The sequence below is a fragment of the Pseudophryne corroboree genome, chromosome 2 (genome assembly GCF_028390025.1).
Source record: "Pseudophryne corroboree isolate aPseCor3 chromosome 2, aPseCor3.hap2, whole genome shotgun sequence".
NCBI classification, from domain to species: domain Eukaryota; kingdom Metazoa; phylum Chordata; class Amphibia; order Anura; family Myobatrachidae; genus Pseudophryne; species Pseudophryne corroboree.
This window is the reverse complement of record NC_086445.1, coordinates 857,628,606-857,651,004: the sequence shown is the minus strand read 5'-3', so window position 1 is coordinate 857,651,004 and position 22,399 is coordinate 857,628,606. Positions and strand designations below refer to the sequence as shown.

The 22,399-nt window shown below is 44.7% G+C and overlaps 1 protein-coding gene across 2 annotated transcripts in view; it reads left to right on the top strand.

The window, feature by feature from the left end:
• P2RX5 (purinergic receptor P2X 5) overlaps window positions 1-22,399 on the top strand; it is a 332,606-nt gene that overhangs the window by 130,346 nt on the left and 179,861 nt on the right. For both annotated transcript variants that reach the window (XM_063955830.1, XM_063955831.1), the window contains exons 2-3: window positions 3,719-3,869; window positions 3,943-4,014. In XM_063955830.1, coding sequence (XP_063811900.1) covers window positions 3,719-3,869; window positions 3,943-4,014 — 223 coding nt within the window. The remainder of the gene's footprint in view (window positions 1-3,718; window positions 3,870-3,942; window positions 4,015-22,399) is intronic.

Here is a 22,399-nt window from a genome sequence, read left to right as displayed (position 1 = left end):
TATATATAGTATACCGGTGGTCACTGTGTCAGCAAACTGCAAAACTAAAATGCACCACAGGTATAGAATGTAGATGGATAGTATACTTAATGACGACACAGAGGTAGGTACAGCAGTGGCCTTCCGTACCGTACTGCTATATATACTGGTGGTCACTGTGTCAGCAAACTGCACAACTGAAATGCACCACAGGTATAGAATCTAGATGGATAGTATACTTAATGATGACACAGAGGTAGGTACAGCAGTGGCCTACTGTACCGTAATGCTATATATTATATACTGGTGGTCACTGGTCAGCAAAACTCTGTACTCCTCCTATATAATATTATACTGGTGGTCCCCAGTCCCCACAATAAAGCAGCACACTGAGCACAGATATGGAGTGTTTTTCAGGCAGACAACATATACTGGTGGTCACTGTCAGCAAAACTCTGCACTGTACTCCTGCTATATAATACAGCTGCTCCCCAGTCCCCACAATTAAGCAGTGTGAGCACAGATATATGCAGCACACTGAGCACAGATAATGAGCGTTTTTTTCAGGCAGAGAACGGATAACTGGTGGTCACTGATCAGCAAAACTCTGCACTGTACTCCTCCTATATTATACAGCTGCTCCCCAGCCCTCCCCACAATTAAGCAATAGTGCACAATCAAGTTCAACAATAACGGAGAGGACGCCAGCCACGTCCTCTCCCTAACATTTCCAATGCACGAGTGAAAATGGCGGCGACGCGCGGCTGCTTATATAGAATCCGAATCTCGCGAGAATCCGACAGCGGGATGATGACGTTCGGGCGCGCTCGGGTTAACCGAGCCATACGGGAGAATCCGAGTATGCCTCGGACCCGTGTAAAATGGGTGAAGTTCGGGGGGTTCAGTTTCCGAGAAACCAAACCCGCTCATCACTAGTGAATAATGGGGAGCACCTAAATCACAGAGGGGGATGAATAATGGGGAACATGTAAATCACAAAGGGGGGCTCAGTGGGGTGCACATTGGTCAGAGCCACACTGCAGAAAATTGGTTTAGCTGGGCTACTGGGAGACATGGGGCCACGACTTTTACTTAGGACACTGTGGACATACAGCAAGGGAAGCTCAGGCCCAGCTCAGCTTCACAGCAGCTCCAGGCAGCCCCCCCCCCCCCCCTTCCCCGGACATCCATGGAAGCCCCACACTCTCTGAGTGCTCCATCTACCTGGTTACAAAGTTTCCTCCTAGAATGGCCAACTCCACCCCCGGCTTCTGGAACTCACCTATCAAATACTCCAGGTCTGCTCCCGGGACTCGTCTGGCCCGTCCTCCTCCGCTCCAGTGCCACCCAAGAAAGCTGTAAAGGGCCCCATACACTAGAACGATAATGCCTGATTTCATCTGATTTCGGGCATTCGGCCCAATATATCGGGTGAAATCAGGCATTTTGGAGGTGTTTCTGATCCGATCCGATGCACGTTCCCGAGAGCATCAGATCGGATCCCCCAGATTGAACAGCTGCACTCGTGATATGTCGGACCCCGCAGGCATGGCTGGGATCGCCCAAGATATATTGTATGCAAAAGGACAGCATACGATGTATCTTGGGCGATCCTGTCCCCCGGGAGGCTGCCGGGGTGATCGCCTGCGACATGTCAGATGGACATGCCGCAGTAGTGTATGGGACCCTTAATAAGAGTGTAAGAGTGCCAGCGGCAACCGGTGCGCCAGGAGAGTGAAAGCAATAACAAAGTGAGCGCTGTGTGACAGGTGCCGGCAAGCTGCCTCTTTGTGCTGGAGGGCTGCCGCCGGTGGCTGTAGTTTTGTCTGTGTGTTGGTGAAGGGCAGAGCCGGCCCTAACCAATATGATGCCCTAGGCAAGATTTTGGCTGGTGCCCCCTAGCACCACCGCTGGTTCTGCCTCTGACCTTGCACCTCTTTCCTAGCACCATCACCCCTCACCCATAGCAGTCCTTGTACCCCCTATATTTTAAATAGGAACAGTTCGCACATTTGACGCACAGCCCAAAAAGGGGCCTCTTCTTGCATTATTAATGCCCTTATACACATAATGACCCACATAGTGCCCCCTACACATATGTTGCACATTATTAATGCATTTTTACATGACGCACATAATGCTCCTTACACATATTCTGAACACTACTGCACAATCAACCCACTCACATGAACACAGCACTCACACTGCTACTAACACTGTGACCTCTGCCTCTGCTTGGATACAGATGTGTACTCATAAATCTTGCCTCAATGCTAACGTCTGGCACCTTTTTTTTAATGAAAATGCATCTAATTTGCATTGCTATGTGGCTAGGATGCACAAGCAGCTTTTGCTGATTAAAAGGATATGCAGCATGCCTATATACTCTGTGAGACTGTGGCTGTATCTGCATATGAAATGCTATATACAGAATATAGGCATGCTGCATATCATTTTAATCAGCAGAAGCTGATGATGCCCCTAGGCATATCAAATGCCCTAGGCAATTGCCTAGTTTGCCTATGCCTATGGCCGGCTCTGGTGAAGGGGGTGGGGAAGATAAAGTACGGGAACTAGACCAGAGCACCAGTGGAGGCGGGCGGGTAGCTGGTGAACTGGCTGCCACTACTCTGCTCTCCCACAGTGCCTCATGGTCACGCTGTGCAGGAGAGGAGGAGGGCAATACTACAGAGAGAGCAGACTATGGGCGTGAGCTGGTGCAGCAGCTGTCCAATGAATGTGTGCCGACAGCCTGCTGAGGCCTGACCGCCTCAGAGGTATTTTGAAAATATAAAGTTCTCTGCAGCATCACCGCCGCCGGCCGCTGCAGGGCCCCCTGAGACTCATGGGGCCCCTTGCGCATGTCTGTGTTGCCTAGCGGTAAATACGCCACTGCTCTAGAGACACCAGTGACTGTTAGGGGTCCCTGAGGACTGGAGCTGTGAAACACTGACTAGTGTTACAGAGCTTTTTGTTTTCTCTGCTGCTTATCCAGGAATTGGAATTTCTTGTTCTTAATCGTATATGAAATCATATCAACGATTATTTTCTTTTAGCATGTTTATACTCTATAATATATATCAAAGCTTATTTTTCACATGAACACTATCATTTAAATGTAATCTGTGTAGCTGTTACTGATTTAATCAGCACAGCTGTTAGTTTTTCTAACACAAAGTAAGATATATCTTTCAGTTTTACAAATTAACAACTGTACTGTATCAGGTCACATGACAATGGGGGTAATTCAGAGTTGGTTTTGCCCATCTGCTAACAAATTTGCCCCTACGATCAGGTCTGAATTAGTCCCCATGTGCACTGCAGGTGTGGCAGATATAACATTTGCAGATTGAGTTAGATTTGGGTGGGTTATTTTGTTTCTGTGCAGGGTAAATAGTGGCTGCTTTATTTTTACACTGCAATTTGGATTTCAGTTTGAACACACCACACCCAAATCTAACTCTCTCTGCACATGTTATATCTGCCCCCCCCCCCCCCCCCCCTCCTGCAGTGCACATGGTTTTGCCCAACTGCTAACAAATTTGCTGCTGTGATCAACTCTGAATTACCCCAATGGTTTTTCCCAACTGCTAACAAATTTGTGGCTGCGATCAACTCTGAATTAGGACATTGAGAGCTATGCACTAGCAATAACATTCTGGTAAATACAACATCTTAACCTTGACAAAAAAGAGCAACATTTTAATATAAAGTTCTTGTTTCTTACTTTCTTGTACAGGTGGGTGTTCGTGGTTAAAAAAGGTTACCAAGACACAGACACATCCATACAAAGTTCTGTCATTACAAAGTTAAAAGGAGTAGCCTATACTAACACCAGCGAGCTTGGGCCGAGATTGTGGGACGTGGTGGATTATGTCATACCACCTCAGGTCAGTAGCATTTCACTTTAGTAAAATAACCTGAAATAAAAAAGGTCTGATTTTTTTTTCTGGTCTCTTTTAGGGTGAAAATGTTTTTTTTTTAGTAACAAACCTGATCGTCACTCCAAATCAGAGACAGGATAAATGCCGCGAGGTAAGGTAAAATAATAATAGTAATAATAATAATCATAATAAATAATAATAATAGGTAATAATAATTAATAATAAAAACATTTTAATAAAAGACATTGGGGGGTATCCAATTAGCCCTGATCCGTTTTTGGCCGATAAAAATGGCCTGAAATCGCGAATAATGAATGATGGTCATTATCATGGTATCCTATTACAGACCGTTTTCATTTGCTGAAAACGGACCCACGATCATGCAGTAACACATGGGATTGGGGATAAAGTCCCGATCCCATGTGTTATCGTGGCTGAGGCATCCAAATCATAATCCACAGTAAGTGTCGGCATCAGTGGGAGGAGCACGCCGCATCAGGGTTAATAGGATAGCCCCTGGTGATACAATTACCCACTGTCATTGACCACAGGTAATTGGATACCCCTCATTATAGGTTGAAATAAAGACATTAAATTCAGTATGCCCTCATAATCTTAGCAATTGATTTAGGAAAGTTAAGGTGAATTAAACAGTTCTGGTATGAATGGTCGACCATGTTAAGGTCGACATTCATTAGGTCGTCCACTATTGGTTAACATAGACATGGTCAACATGGACTAATAGTCGACATGGGACAGGTCGACCCATGAAAAGATCGACATGGATTTTTTTTTTTTTACTGTTTTTGGTGTAATTTTTTACGTAACATGACCAGGAACCCCAATTAGTGTACCGCGTCCCCTTGCATGGCGAGCGAAAGGCAAGGTGCCTTGCTCCACTACCGCTGCGCTCGGCACAGATTACCATTCCCAATTGTAGTCCACGTGGATGGTTATGTATGAAAAAGTTTAAAATCTAATTTATTTATTTTTAAAAGCCACGTCGGCCCTTTCATGTGTCGATACCGAATTAAACTCAATAGTAACATAGTTCAGTTTGCTTTTAATGGGCCTGGTATAGAGGTGTGCTCTCTGCAGATGTTGGATACATTGGAGGGTTTTTTCGTTGCTGCTCATGCGTCTAAGTCACACCTCGCATGCATCTTGACTGGTCTGTTCAGGGTCGCTGTTGTAATTTCAGGCGCACATAGGGGGAAGTGTATTAACAATCTAGTTGGCATTCCTGGGTGGTGACAGGGAGGTGTCTTTGCGCACACACATGTTCCATTTTATGGGCATGTTATGGGAGTGTCACGAGAGTGTAGGTGAAAGTGGTTGCGTACACAGGCGGTGGACTGCTCACATAGGAGGCCACACATGGACATAAAAACCGCACCTACTGTAGGGCTGGTGTGAGTTTCGATGGTGCATCTGGGGGGGCATTTAAGGAAGCTTTAATTGGTATTACTGCTGGAGGTGGGTGTCTCAGTCTTTCCATATACAGATGAACAGATGTACACAAGCGAAGGACTTTGTAACCGCAATTGCATAAAGTTGCAGACAGGGGACCGCCAATAGACGCAGCTTCTGTGTCCACCTCTGAATTGGGCCCAATGTGTAGAATATGCTAGAAGATGGGTATGTCTAGCGCTTCTTCCATTATAAATCTGTAATGTGTCAAATGGGTACCGAAAAATAAAAAATGTTTATATAGTAGTAGTGTACACTGTCTTTCTATTTGGTACTCAGTCTGTGCATAGACTACAATAGGGAAAAAAACATTGTTCTATGTTGTAAAGAGTGGATGCACCAAGATAGGACTTATTTGGGGGCATTTATCAATAATAGTATTTTCAATGCGATCTGGGCACAATCTTACCACCCAAGATTGCATTGCAGATTGCGATTTTACGGCAGATGTATCAATTCACACCCGCAGGTCAGGGTTTCTGGAAGGAGCCCGTCCTTGCTAGTACTGAGTGTGGTGCCAGGGCTGCTGAGTCTCAATGACCGCATATGCACAGCGGCTACAATGAGCTACTGCCATGTTCAGATGGTGGTAGCTGCGGGGGTTAATCTCCGGAATGCTTCACATTCTGAAAATTGATCAATCTGACAGCATCGTAGCCACCATAGAAACCTACGGGGGATGCGGCTGCCAGCAGGAATGGATACCTGCTGAGGTCCCTCCTACATACATTCAGGGGATACTTAATATTTGCAGCTAATCCCTGAAAAAGGGCGTTATCGGGGGAAATAGCTGCAAACATTGTTTGATAAATGGGTTCCTTACTCTTTTCTGACCCTTAATGAGATGCTTGTTTGCTTTGGACATTGATTAGAAACCCGATGTCCTTCAGTGTCTTACTAAGAGGTACATGGATAATATACTCATGAATTGGGTGGGGGAATTGCATACTGTTGAGCCTGTGCAGTATTCCCTTATTACATATAAAGTACCAATTGGTGTTCTATGAAAAAGCTACTATTTATTACATTAAATACAATTATGGTATTACTATGTAAAAAAAACTTAAATTGCAGTGTGCAAATTCTGTGGGATACCCTCCAGCAACCTTATAAAACCATCTACGCATTTCAACCCTTGCTGATTCTTTATCAAGATTATCTTTTTTATTTTTTTATTTAGAGATTCATCATTTCATTGCTATAAGGTATCAATGAAAATAACCAAAATATATCATGTGATCTGCACCAAAACACCGTCCGTGCACCTTAAACCAGAGCTTTGATTTCTTTGCAATGTTTTTCAAGCAGTCAAATTGAATATAGATGATGGTGGTTTACTGCAGTGAGATAAATAACCCCATAAACAAACAAAGTTTTGGGTTGCTAGGTAGGTTGTAGCAGAGAACGTAAGAAAAAATTGGGAAATTTATATATGCATTCTAGCGTGTAACTGATCTCAATAAGTCTGCCAGATGTAAAATCTTCATCAGTGTAGCTGGTGAAGAATACCATGGTGCCTAATCAGCCCCATCCCATTTGCCCATGGATATCGAACTACAAAAGGGCACCTCAGGGCCATCTTTACATCTATGTAGGCCCTGGGCAAAGCAATGCACTGGGGCCCCTACCCACCCATTCAAGGGAACAAAAATAAATAAATAAATCATAACATGCCCCTACTGCAGTTCTGCACTGTCTCTCCACATGTTTCCATACAGTAAATGGCTGTAACTACTCTGATTGGTGGATACTATAGTTGCAGCCATACGCCAATCAGCATGCTGAAAGCCATTCACTGTCTAGCTGCAGGTTCGGAGGTAGGTAATGCTGCACTCTGATTGGTGGATAGCTCCAGCTATGCACCAACCATCATGCTTAAAGCCATTCACTGTCTAGCTGCAGGCTGTGAGGCAGGTAGAGAATACTGTACTCTGATTGGTGGATAGCTCTGATTGGTGGACATCAGAGTGTCCAGGCAGCAATCTCTACCTGCCTCCCAAGAAGCTCTGGATGGAACTGCCAAAGGCTCCTAGAAATGTGCGCTCTTTAAGATGGCCCTAGTCTACCCACTTGAGTTCTGGATTGTACTAGCTGCGCGCCCATTACCAGTCAGTCTGGTTTCTGCATGCATGTGAGTTACAGTATGTGACCATTCTGAATGAATAGGACAAAAAAAGTTATTTATGTAATAATGTGTTTATATTTTTGGGGGGTATTGAGGTAGGGAAGGAGCCAACATTATATGTTTGTCCCTAGGTCTCTCTTAAATACCCTATATAGTTGCCCAGTAGATATTCCTATTAATGCTTACACATCTGTTCTTCTTGTTTAAATCCTACCAATCTCTATAGCATAAATGACGTACTAGTGTAGTAGATTTGTATAATAGAAGGCAAACCACAATAAATGGCATAAAGAATTTTAAAACATAATAGTCAGAAGCAGGAAATAAAAGCACTCACCACCAGGAAATGGATTATTTAGCATGGAAGGTAGTTTATGTTTATATTTTCAATAGTCCTATTGCAACATAAACTGCAGAGAATAAGTTTGCTATATATACTGTACATGATGAACACACTGGAGCTGATGCAGAGTTGACTGAACAGTAATTTGACATATATATATATATATATATATATATATATATATATATAAATGCGAAAGCCCCTCACTAACTCACTCATCACCTGTTAGGAAGCTGAAATTTAACATAGATATTCTTCAGGTGGGAAATAGGAAAACGACGTAATTAGAATATTAAAAAACTTGTCCTGAGGGGATGAAAAGGGTGTTGACATAATGACGTCATTACTGATGCGTGGCTTGCGTTGCGGTAACAATAATGCCGAAACGGATATTCGGATCAACATTTGTATTGCACCTCCAGTGTGTAGAATTTCATTAATTACAAAAATAGTCCTGTAACTTTTTTCTGTCTCTGCTACGGATGCTCCTCAGGTAATGCCAAGAACCATGGATTAATATTTACTTACATTAAGGCTTCTCAAATTTACATCTCTATAGATTTACCAAATTATTAACACTCATTTATATTTACAACTGTGAAAATCAGAAACTCCCGTGCGAAGAACAAGTAGAACAGCTAGTTTTCCATAAATTCACACTGCACAAGCTCACAAAGTGGTTTTTATGTAAGCAAAGTTCAGGAGAGGAGTGTTCAAAAAATGCATCCATTTCAGACCCTCATCTAAATGCATCTGTTAGTAAGTGAGTCTGTTGCATTTAGTAAACAGTAGGACAGGTGTGTTGGGAAAGCAGAACTATGCACTACGAGGACCCAGAGTTTGCAGGAAGGTGCAACCTTCAACCTGATGTGCTACTGCACATATGCAGACTGCGGCCATCTTTACTGTGTCACAGAAGTGCTTAGCTTCAGAGGTGAAACACCTAATATCTGCCATTGCCACTGTTTAATACATCCACATTAACACTGATGTTAATACCTGCATTACCACTATGTTCCTGCATAACCTGTTATTGTTTAGCAATAAACCCAGCATCCTGGTTCTCTATGTGGCCTTTGGGCTAAAACACACGAGCCGGCTTTTGCCGGCCGGGAAAAAGCCGGATGGCTTTTTCCCGTGCTGGCATTGTAATGAACAGTGGCCCTCATTCCGAGTTGTTTGCTCGCTAGCTGCTTTTAGCAGCATTGCAAACGCTAAGCCGCCACCCTCTGGGAGTGTATCTTAGCTTAGCAGAATAGCGAACGAAAGATTTTCTTGCAGTTTCTGAGTAGCTCCAGACCTACTCCTAGATTGCGATCAGCTCGGTCCGTTTAGTTCCTGGTTTGATGTCACAAACACGCCCTGCGTTCGGCCAGCCACTCCCCCGTTTCTCCAGACACTCCCGCGTTTTTACCTGACACGCCTGCGTTTTTTAGCACACTCCCGGAAACACACTCAGTTACCACCCAGAAACTCCCCTTTCCTGTCAATCACTCACCGATCAGCAGTGCGACTGAAAAGCGGCGCACGAACAACAGCAAAACTGCTAAGTTTTTAGTTAAATAACTAAGCGCATGCGCGCTGCGTACCATGCGCATGCGCATTTAGCAACAAATCGCAGCATAGCGAAAATCGGCAATGAACGAACAACTCGGAATGACCACCAGTGTGAGGTGTAGTGTCCTTACACACTCCACGGCCCCGGCCCGGCTGCCAGATTCCAGCTGGAACTATCCACTGGAAGGTCCGACTGCCGGGCTGGTGCCGGGCCGTCTTTGCAGTCACTGAACCGTGTGTGTGAAGGGGAGCATTCACACACAACGGTTATTTTCCAAGCCGGGTCTAATGCTGCGCATGCGTACCTCATCACACACGGCTCAAATCCGTTGTGTATGAGAGACTCTGCCAGTTTCTCCCGGATGGCAAAAAGCCGGACAAAGTTTGGCCGGCTTTTTACCATCTGGGAGAAACCGGTGCGTGTGTTACAGCCCTTAAGGTGTGTACACACAGTGAGATCCTTGCTATGGCCAATTTTCACTTGCGATTTCCCTTGAACTCCCAGGAGCCCAGATAGCACAGATTTTGACTAACTTTTCTTGAGATATGGACTATGTGTGCTTACGATTTTGGCTTATGTGAGATGTCATTGACATGTGAGATGAACTATCTTTTCTTGCGATGCCGACCTGGCGGGACCGCGCATCGGGATCGCAAGGTGACTTTCACCTTGCGATCTGCACTAACTTTTCTTGCGATTTTGATTATATAGTCAAAATCGAAAGAAAATATCTCACCGTGTATACACACCCTTACAGTCACTTTCAAACCTACTGTACACCTATTGTGACCATCATTGCAAAGGGCTTTATCAACTAGGTACAAGCAGATTTTCACGGGACAGTCCCGTTTTTTGGGGACTGTCTCGCTGTCCCACCCGCGGGCCGCAGTGTCCCACGGTGGGGGGGCAGTTGGGAGGCTCAGTCTCTCGCAGCCCTGCTTAGCAGAGCAGCTGAGAATAGACGCTGTGTGCATGCACACAGTGTCTATTCACGAGTGACAGAGGGAGAAGGGGGCATGCCAGCAGCTCACAGAATGCTGGGCATGCCCCCTTCAGTGATGGACAAGGGAGGCGTGGCCTAAATTGTGCCATCTTCACAAAGCCATGCCCCCTTTTTGGGGAGACCACACCCCTTTTCTGGAGCACGCGCGGCTTCGCCACGCGTGTGTCCCTCTTGCACATTAAAGAAAGTTGGGAGGTATGAGATAATGATGACTTATAGCAAACCTTTCACATATGGAACATGTGCAGAGGCAGATGTATCTTGAAATGCAAAACCTTGCTTACCTCGCAGCCAATTTTGGATTACTGTGGGTATTTGCACTCCCAATACCCACAGTATCTAATAAAGAAAAAGTGGTTGTGGCATTTTCAGTGCTGAAACCCTGCAGCACCTAAAAAACGAAATGACAAAATTTATGCTCTCGGTGGTCTCCCCTCAATCTTTCGACCGGGAAGAGGGCTTCTGGGAGTCCCAGTGCGCTGCTGGGAGGCTCCAGGGCTGCAGGGAGGCTCAGGGACTGCTGGGAGATGTAGTTCTCCTATCGGCAGGCTCCAGTGGGAGGAAGGGGGGGGGGGGGTGTCATACATACAAGGGACACACACACACACCGGAATCACTCACGAACACATACACACAGATACACAAACTCATACATACTTATGCACACAAACATGCACTCACAGACATTCCACACGCCTCACATATTCACCATGCTGCAGAGTTTCTGACGCTGGATACAGAAGACACAGCTTCAGTAGGTGAATAAAAACTAGAGACGTGTACCGGACTCCGTCATTGGTTTTGGATCTGAATCACCTTTGTGTTTTGGATCTGTATTTGGGTTTGCTAAAACCGCCCTTGTGGGCTTTAGTTTTGGATATGGTTTTTTTGTTTTTGTTAAACAACAACATAAAAACAGCTAAAATTGCAGAATGTTGCCCTGTTTTCGTTCCTACAGTATTATTAACCTCAATAACATTAATTTCCAGTCAGTTCTGATCACCTCACAGCTCACAATATAGTTTTCATCCAGTTTAGGCCAAAAGGTTGCACCAAGGTACAGTAGCTGGATGACTAAGCTAAGTGACAGCGGTTAAACTTCCAACATGGCACATCTAGGAATCAGAATGGCACTGCAGTGACAGACAGGGTGGCAGTTTAATCAATTATATGAACCCATAGGACCAACAGTGGGCCTAATTCAGATCTGTTCGCTCGCTAGTGTTTTTCGCTGTGCAGTGATCAGGTAATTACTGCCAGCGCCGTAACTACGTGTGTGCCAGGTGTGTCTGGCACATAGCACAGTCGCCCTGGGGTCGCAACGGGCAGCGGCTTGTAATAAGTGATAAAGCTAAATATTTATCTTATAACATACACTATATATGGGTAAGAGACTCAGTACGCAATTGGCGTATGGGGTACCGTAAGGGTACGCACTTAGCGTTGCAGACGCTTAGCCGTGGTCGAGACGCACATGCGGCACGCTCGCTCACAGCTTAACGCTTGGTGTCGAGCATGCTATAGGCGGCCGACTACCGTAATGCTACGCTACCAGCGTAGCGGACGCTCGTGACCACGAGGGGAACACGAGCGGCGCAGACGCTCACGGGATGACACTCAGTAAACCTTGTATGCAACACACTGAAAGATTGAGTTTGTACTGTAAATCTTACTACTGAAATACTGTAGCGATATAACGCTGCTTAACCTTGTTAATATAAAAGCTGCTTGAGCGATTGAGACGTTCCGATTACCCTCAGCAATGTAATAAACACACAATACCTTGCTAAGGTTCCAACACCTTTACTAACAACATTTAGCTATGTAAAAAGGGGAAAACAGTTAACAGTTCATACACTACAGACTGACATCAATATCTAAGCAAAATAACTACACATAAATATACAATAGCGGCACAATCGCAAACAATAACATACAATGAGAGAGAGAGAAAGAGAACGTGGCAAAATACAGTCAGAGAATAAGGGTGGTCACAGAGAGAAACTTACACACTGGGGGATGATTGCTGCGCAGTCCTGGTCACCAGCTCTCGAGAGAAGAAGACTGAGCTGGGCCAGGCTGGTTGTTCTTATATACACTGCGTACAGTACACTACAAAGGGACCTATAATCTCATTGTTCATTGGACACAGGAATGTCTCCCCGCATTATAACAAAAGGTCATAGGTTAGTTTGAACAGGTGGGCTGTGACTATATCGAACTGCTCAGGTGGGAGGGAATCTCAGGATTCCCGCCGCATGGATAGTGAACCGCAAATATAGTAAATGTCCAGAAACTACTAATAGACATAACTATACGCAGGAGCGATTAATCTTTACCTAACCAGCACCGGATTGTTTCTAATAAAATGTTCTTTAGTTAGGTACCAAACACCACTGCTCAAACCCTGTCTGACCCTTCGTATCATGCAAAGAGGAATTCCTCTGTCCAGCGACCAGTTACAATAAACAAACTTACAGTTATTATTAAGGGGAACATTATCTATAAAACATACTATTTGGATTTACTATGTAACGATTGAGTCGCCCGCCAGACGCACACAAACTCTACCGTAAATGCACATACCACGCGCCTGAGCACACGCCTGTGGAGGCGCCGTCACGCAACTGCGAATATGCGCACGCACGGGAGAAAATGTGCACGTGCAGCGGGCAAGCGCATGGGGTGAATATATGGCAACGTGTAGCATGATATTTTTCCGACTTTGACATAAGTCAAATTGCCTCATTACAAGCCGCCTCTGCTGTGTGTGCCGCGCTGAACCCGGAGGCAAGGGAGGAGAGTAGCAGCGCAGGAGGTAGGGTAGGAGGAGGAGGAAGGGGAACTGGGGCAGCAGCAGCGCTATGTAATTGGTAGAGGCACCGCTGCAGCAGTCCCCTCTCCTTCCGCATTGGCTGCCTGGCGCTGCTGTGAATGCTGGGATGCGTAATGTGTAACAAGGGGGACGCTGTCTGCTGTAATGTGTAAAAAGGGGGACGCTGTCTGCCGCAATGTGTAAAATGGGGACGCTGTCTGTCGTAATGTGTAAAAAGGGGGACTGTCTGCCGTAATGTGTAAAAGGGGCTCTACCTGCTGTAGTGGCGTTACTGTGCAGCGTAATTTGAATAATGGAGACTACTGTGCACCGTAGTATGAATTGGTATTATTTTGTGGCCACGCCCATTCCTCACGAAGCCACACCCCTATATATTTTTCACACGCCTGCGGCGCGCACTGCCCCTATCTTGCATAGGGGGGCGCCGATGCCGTTTCTTGCACACAGCACTAAAATGTCTAGTTACAGCACTGACTACTGCACATGCATATGCACCGCAATGCGCAGGCGTGCCGTACAGTTACAAAGCGGATCGTTGTTGTGCACTGGTGCACTGGTTCTAGTGAAAAAACCATTCGCACAGCCGTTCACAAGGAGATTGACAGGAAGGGGGCGTTTGTGGGTGGCATCTGACCGTTTTCTGGGAGTGTTTGGAAAAACGCAGGCGTGTCGAGGTGTTTTGCAGGGCGGGTGTCTGACGTCAATTCCGGGCTCGAATAGGCTGAAGTGATCGCAGCTACTGAGTAAGGTCAGAGCTACTTAGAAACTGCACAAGCTGCGATCGCACACTTGCAAAGCTAAAATACACTCCCCTATAGGCGCGTCTATCTGTTCGCAGCGCTGCAAAAAATAGCTAGCGAGCGAACAGATCTGAATTAGGCCCATTGTTTCTAATGAAGTGGAATCTAGATGGGATTTGGTAGCCGGGATACAGGACTTCAATAAACTGTCTAAAATGCACTGCATTAATGGTGGATACTGACACACATCTAATACCAGCATAGCCGTTATGGTGTCAGTAATCCGCTGTGCAACAGGGTGACTGCTGTCTAACTTGCTCCCCCTTGAACAGGATTGATTAACAGTCAATTGTTGTGTTAAACTACTACAAGTAATCTTCCTGGTCCCCTTCTGGGATGAGGATCCACTCACAGCAGCAGCAACAGGCATAGCACTCAAGGATCCTTCTGAGGAATCCCTGATAGGAGAGAAGTCAGCCATGCTTATGAAATTGGATGCAGGACTACTTCCAATCGTGATTAAGTATATTGATGATGAAAGTGTTTGTTGTGGAGATTGCAGGCACTTGGATCTAACAGAGAGAAGGAAGCTAGGTGACACTGGACTGATTGATACATTTTTAGCCAAAGTTTCTGAATTTGACAAAAACTTTTGATGAATGCACTGCAAGTGATGTAACAGGGAGGAGGTTCCTAGAGGGTAAGGTCCTTACCTCTACTTACTCTTGCTTTACTAATGGTACAGATGGTTTGACAATTGTCCAGATTTGGGCAGAAATAATTCCACACATAGGAGATGGCTTTTTTTTTTTTTTTTGTCTTTTGCCCTGGCATAACAATGGGGCTTTTAATATCATGGGCAACAACTGTTGCCTGATTTACACAGCAAAATTCCTCATCATCATTATCATCAACATCCTCATCATCCTTATTAGCGCCTCCTACACAAATATGCTCCTTATCCTGGTGCAATTCCACAGTAGCATCCTCGATTTTTATGTCAGCATGTTGACTTGTGCTATTCATCTCCATATTTGCAGAGGGCACACAAATGGTGGAAGAATGATCCTCTTCGACTACAGTATTGGAAAACGTAAGGCTCAAACAGGGCACCTGCAGACATACTTAGACACTCCTCAGGGATTTGTGATGTTTCTGAGCACACAGTTGGTTCCTGTGTCTTAACAAGTTAATTTTTTTTGACAATTCTACAGGGATAAGGGCTTACATCATCATAAGAGGCAGAACCACCAGTCATAAGTAAAGGCTAAGGCCTTAGCCTTTCCTTGCTACTGTACTTTGTGTGGTGAATGGCATATTGTCAGTTTTATGTTTCTCTTTAGCTAACTTTACTATTGATGTTTTTTTTCTTTACCACTGTTATATTGCTTCTTTGGTTTTACATGCCCTGGCTTAAGCCCTCTATGCGATTGGGCATCGGCCTTAGTAGATGACTTTGACGGGCTTGTATCGTCATGACTGGTGGCAGCAGCTGCAGCACTAGTATGTGCTTCCTGCTCTCCTATCAATTGTTTGTCCTTCATATCTATAAACAAACATGAACGAAGTGAGGTACAGCACACACTACAATTTGTACAAAAAATGTACCACCTACAGTGTCACCTACAGTGTTTGATACTCAGCGGTCTAAACCGGCAGTGTCACAGAAAAATAATAGTTTAGTACACTGCTGTATAGCACAAAATTATTTTTTTTTTAAATGATATTTTCAGCTTTTATTTTGTTTAAACTGGGTCAGAGCTCCTCTAGACAGACTCAGCAGCTCATTGTCTGACTCAGCAGCCCCTGGTCAGACACAGCAGCCCCTTGATGGATGGACACAGCAGCCCTTTGTCAGACTCAGCAGCCCCTGGTCAGACACAGCAGCCCCTGGTCAGACACAGCAGCCCCTTGATGGATGGACACAGCAACCTCTTGTTGGACACAGCAGCCCTTTGATAGACAACACAGCACCCCTTTATGTACATCAAAGCACACCTGGGGACAGACCACCTATAGTTGGGGTTCCATCTACAGGGTCACAATAAATGTATGCTACACTGCGGTTAGACCTTCAGTTTCACAGAAAAATTATAGTATAGTACACTGGGGTATAGCACAAAAAAAAAATGTAGCAGTCATAGCAGTCCCTTGATGGATGAACAGAGCACCCCTGGACGAACACAGCAGTCAATGGTCGGACACAGCAGCCCCAGCGCCTTGATGGACAACCCAGTAGCACCGCAGGATGGACAACATATGAACCCTAAATGGACATTGCACGTACACATTTGCTCAATACAAGCTCCACAGCCGGAGTGAAGATGGCGCGATCACCGGGGACCTTTATAGAATCCAGAACCTGCAAGAATCTGACAGCAGGACAATGTTTTGCGTTGTTTTTTCATCCGAGTCAGGCAGGAAAACCCAAGCTAGACTCTGATCCCAGGTCGGAACGCTATGTTTGGGTGGGTCCGGTTGTCTGAGAACTGGACCTGCTAATCTCTAATAATAACTGACTAATTAAGTTTATTGGAAACATCCAAATTAATCCTCAGGGGGGTGGTCACCGGGGTACTAGAGCAAGTCCCGATGATTTTTCCTAAAATTAATGATTTTAGGAAAAATCAGATTTGTTCTGGTGGTGGGAGAAAAAAGACTTGGTGATTTCTATAGAATTCACAGCGTCCCATTTTCTGTCCCACAATTGAATAGCAAAACTCTGTGGCTGTGGGAAAAAACCTGCCCGCAGATTTTTTTACATTTCCCGCTACTGCTGATCTTTAACGAAAATGTAAGGAAGCTTGAAGTATAGCTCACTAATCTCTATGCAGAGTCACTTTCAATGGCAACTGAAGAGTCAAAGGTGCCCAACTGGCCTATAAGTACATAAAAAAATTGTAATAATAAACAAATAAATTGAATCCTCATGTTCCCCATACCTGCAGGTAGGGCCAGTTCAATACACTCAGCAAAGTATGCAAAGCAGGTAGGCACCAGGCTGTCAACTTCATGCTGCCAGCTGCTGCTGCACCTGTCAAACTGTCCACATGCTGATCTCCCGTGTTAAGTCTCTCCGCTCACCACTGCATCTCTCAAGCTTTATGACAGAGACAAGCAGCAGGGGCAGGCTTCAGCAATGTCCCTCCTCTCTCCCGTCCCTTTCTGGGTATTTTGTGCAAGGAGCACTACTACTGGGGAAATTATGTGCATAAGGGGCACTACTACTGGGGAAATTATGTGCATAAGGGGCACTACTACTGTGGGAATTATGTGCATAAGGGGCACTATTACCGTGGACATTATGTGTATAAGGGACACTACTACTCTGGGCATTATGTGTATAAGGAGCCCAACTGTGGGCATTGTGTATTAAGGGCACTACTGTGTGGCATTACATCTATATGGGATGCTACTTTGAAGCGTAACATAAATGTGGTGTAATATAAATCAGTGGCACTATGTGCAGTGTAATGTAAGATTGTGCTATTGTGTGGCAGAACTTGAATTGGGGTTACTATTGTGTGGCTATGCCCCTTCCTTGTGAGACCACAACCATTTTTTGAGGTGCATGCCTATGCTGTGTGTTGTGCCTTTATTAAGAATGGGAGGGAGGGTGCAAATTTATAGATTGAAGGGGGGCACCGAAAACCCTAGCACCAGCCCTGCCTGCAGTTTAACAGAGGAGAGGGCCCATGTGCAGGCTCTGTGTGGGCCCCCTCCTCTTTGGCAACTTGCTCTACTGCACATGTGCACATCTCAGGGAAAATGGGCACTACACCATTTTCTGTATTAAGTAGTAGTCGGATATAGGGTATACAGTACTTGCCTACTCTCCTAAAAATGTTCAGAGGACTCCCTAAAACAATTCTGTTGTCCCACTGTCTCCTAGAAAAGTAGGACACCCTCCCCAATAGCACCCACTCCCTAGTTAAATCGATAGGACGGGGGTGTAATGATGTAATTCTCGGAGAAACACATAATTTAATGACGACAAACGTCATCAGATGAATCTACCTTCCAGGAACTCTTCAGGCGGCAAAGATTTCAAAGTTGGCTAGTGTGATTTAGAATGCAGGAGGCCTCTGTAAGGAAAAATACATTGCCATAACTAGGTATGTGCGGAGTGTGCCACTGCACAAAGCGCTGCAGGGTAGGGGGCGCTGTTGGCAGCACTTGTCAATTTTCTGTTTTAATTACTTTCACTTGTAGCTTACACCCGTTTTGAAGCCCAGCATCTCCTGACTGCCCCTGTCTCTTTCCCCCACCTCTTTTGTCGCTAATACCTATACAACATTCATGAACTTGAGAGGTCTTTGTTATTCAGTCACACTGTCGTTTATTATATTTCAAGATGCTGACATACCTGGGATTCAAACCCGCTGCCTGTGACATTGCAGTCAGACACTCTATTCATTGAGCTATCTGCCCTTACATATAAATCTATGGAAAATTATTAGCATTGCTGCTGAGCAATTGTATGTAGTGTGTGGCTGCACGGGATTGGATGTGTGGCAGCACATCACATACTGTAGATCTGCTCAATTGCAATGCTAATTATTTTTTTACAAACTGCAAGTAGCTTCATATAGTTTTTTTGCAGGCTGAAATAGCTCAATGAGTACAGTTTTGACTGGAATACAACATGTTATAGATTTGAATCCTGGGTAAGGCAGTATATTGAAATGTGTGATTTAATGAAGGGCATTGTAACTGAATAACAATGTGCTCTCAAGTTAAGTACATGAGTGTGGTATAAATGGATTTGTGTCCAAATCCATTTTCTTATAATGTGGGAAGGGGCATCTTGGCACGGGATTTCTCTGGGATCAATTTTATCAAGCCCACCTTCCCCACGAGAGCATGCGCCTTATGTCACTACTGTAAAAATGGGCTGGGGGCGCCAAATTTCTTTCTGGTACAGGACACCATAATGTCTAGTTATGGCTCTAAAAAAAGACGCGTCCTGACAGCATCTGTGATCCGAGTGATGCATCCAAAGACACAGCCCTTGGCAATCTGAATAAGCCTCAGCCGAAATTGCTCAGCCAGGACCAGGAAATCTGGAGATGTTTAAGCTCATAGGTAGTAAAAGTTAGCCGAATACTTGTAGGGATGTTTTATTAATATCTTGGCATCCTGGAGTATTCTGAAGCACTTTAAGTCAACTTATGTAAAGTAGAGATGAGCGGGTTCGGTTTCTCTGAAACCGAACCCGCACGAACTTCATGTTTTTTTCACGGGTCCGAGCAGACTCGGATCCTCCCGCCTTGCTCGGTTAACCCGAGCGCGCCCGAACGTCATCATGACGCTGTCGGATTCTCGCGAGACTCGGATTCTATATAAGGAGCCGCGCGTCGCCGCCATTTTCACACGTGCATTGAGATTGATAGGGAGAGGACGTGGCTGGCGTCCTCTCCATTAGAAATTAGATTAGAAGAGAGAGAGAGATTGTGCAGAGTCAGACAGAGTTTACCACAGTGACCAGTGCAGTTGTTGTTAGTTAACTTTTATTTATTTTAATATATATCCGTTCTCTGCTATATCCGTTCTCTGCCTGAAAAAAAACGATACACAGCAGCAGCCAGTCACACAGTGTGACTCAGTCTGTGTGCACTCAGCTCAGCCCAGTGTGCTGCACATCAATGTATAAAAGGCAAAGCTTATAATAATTGTGGGGGAGACTGGGGAGCACTGCAGGTTGTTATAGCAGGAGCCCCCAGGACTACATAATATTATATTAATTTAAAATTAAACAGTGCACACTTTTGCTGCAGGAGTGCCACTGCCAGTGTGACTAGTGGTGACCAGTGCCTGACCACCAGTATAGTAGTATATTCATTGTTGTATGTATTGTATACTATCTCTTTATCAACCAGTCTATATTAGCAGCAGACACAGTACAGTGCGGTAGTTCACGGCTGTGGCTACCTCTGTGTCGGCAGTCGGAACTCGGCAGGCAGTCCGTCCATCCATAATTGTATTACAATATATACCACCTAACCGTGGTATTTTTTTTTCTTTCTTTATACCGTCATAGTGTCATACTAGTTGTTACGAGTATACTACTATCTCTTTATCAACCAGTGTACAGTGCGGTAGTTCACGGCTGTGGCTACCTCTGTGTCGGCAGTCGGCAGGCATTCCGTCCATCCATAATTGTATTATTATTATAATATATACCACCTAACCGTGGTTTTTTTTCCATTCTTTATACCGTCGTCATAGTGTCATACTAGTTGTTACGAGTATACTACTATCTCTTTATCAACCAGTGTACAGTGCGGTAGTTCACGGCTGTGGCTACCTCTGTGTCGGCAGTCGGCAGGCAGTCCGTCCATCCATAATTGTATTATTATTATAATATATACCACCTAACCGTGGTTTTTTTTCCATTCTTTATACCGTCGTCATAGTGTCATACTAGTTGTTACGAGTATACTACTATCTCTTTATCAACCAGTGTACAGTGCGGTAGTTCACGGCTGTGGCTACCTCTGTGTCGGCAGTCGGCAGGCAGTCCGTCCATCCATAATTGTATTATTATTATAATATATACCACCTAACCGTGGTTTTTTTTCCATTCTTTATACCGTCGTCATAGTGTCATACTAGTTGTTACGAGTATACTACTATCTCTTTATCAACCAGTGTACAGTGCGGTAGTTCACGGCTGTGGCTACCTCTGTGTCGGCAGTCGGCAGGCAGTCCGTCCATCCATAATTGTATTATTATTATAATATATACCACCTAACCGTGGTTTTTTTTCCATTCTTTATACCGTCGTCATAGTGTCATACTAGTTGTTACGAGTATACTACTATCTCTTTATCAACCAGTGTACAGTGCGGTAGTTCACGGCTGTGGCTACCTCTGTGTCGGCAGTCGGCAGGCAGTCCGTCCATCCATAATTGTATTATTATTATAATATATACCACCTAACCGTGGTTTTTTTTCCATTCTTTATACCGTCGTCATAGTGTCATACTAGTTGTTACGAGTATACTACTATCTCTTTATCAACCAGTGTACAGTGCGGTAGTTCACGGCTGTGGCTACCTCTGTGTCGGCAGTCGGCAGGCAGTCCGTCCATCCATAATTGTATTATTATTATAATATATACCACCTAACCGTGGTTTTTTTTTCATTCTTTATACCGTCGTCATAGTGTCATACTAGTTGTTACGAGTATACTACTATCTCTTTATCAACCAGTGTACAGTGCGGTAGTTCACGGCTGTGGCTACCTCTGTGTCGGCAGTCGGCAGGCAGTCCGTCCATCCATAATTGTATTATTATTATAATATATACCACCTAACCGTGGTTTTTTTTCCATTCTTTATACCGTCGTCATAGTGTCATACTAGTTGTTACGAGTATACTACTATCTCTTTATCAACCAGTGTACAGTGCGGTAGTTCACGGCTGTGGCTACCTCTGTGTCGGCAGTCGGCAGGCAGTCCGTCCATCCATAATTGTATTATTATTATAATATATACCACCTAACCGTGGGTTTTTTTCCATTCTTTATACCGTCGTCATAGTGTCATACTAGTTGTTACGAGTATACTACTATCTCTTTATCAACCAGTGTACAGTGCGGTAGTTCACGGCTGTGGCTACCTCTGTGTCGGCAGTCGGCAGGCAGTCCGTCCATCCATAATTGTATTATTATTATAATATATACCACCTAACCGTGGTTTTTTTTCCATTCTTTATACCGTCGTCATAGTGTCATACTAGTTGTTACGAGTATACTACTATCTCTTTATCAACCAGTGTACAGTGCGGTAGTTCACGGCTGTGGCTACCTCTGTGTCGGCAGTCGGCAGGCAGTCCGTCCATCCATAATTGTATTATTATTATAATATATACCACCTAACCGTGGTTTTTTTATACCACCTAACCGTGGCAGTCCGTCCATAATTGTATACTAGTAAACTATCCAATCCATCCATCTCCATTGTTTACCTGAGGTGCCTTTTAGTTCTGCCTATAAAATATGGAGAACAAAAAAGTTGAGGTTCCAAAATTAGGGAAAGATCAAGATCCACTTCCACCTCGTGCTGAAGCTGCTGCCACTAGTCATGGCCGAGACGATGAAATGCCAGCAACGTCGTCTGCCAAGGCCGATGCCCAATGTCATAGTACAGAGCATGTCAAATCCAAAACACCAAATATCAGAAAAAAAAGGACTCCAAAACCTAAAATAAAATTGTCGGAGGAGAAGCGTAAACTTGCCAATATGCCATTTACCACACGGAGTGGCAAGGAACGGCTGAGGCCCTGGCCTATGTTCATGGCTAGTGGTTCAGCTTCACATGAGGATGGAAGCACTCAGCCTCTCGCTAGAAAACTGAAAAGACTCAAGCTGGCAAAAGCACCGCAAAGAACTGTGCGTTCTTTGAAATCCCAAATCCACAAGGAGAGTCCAATTGTGTCGTTTGCGATGCCTGACCTT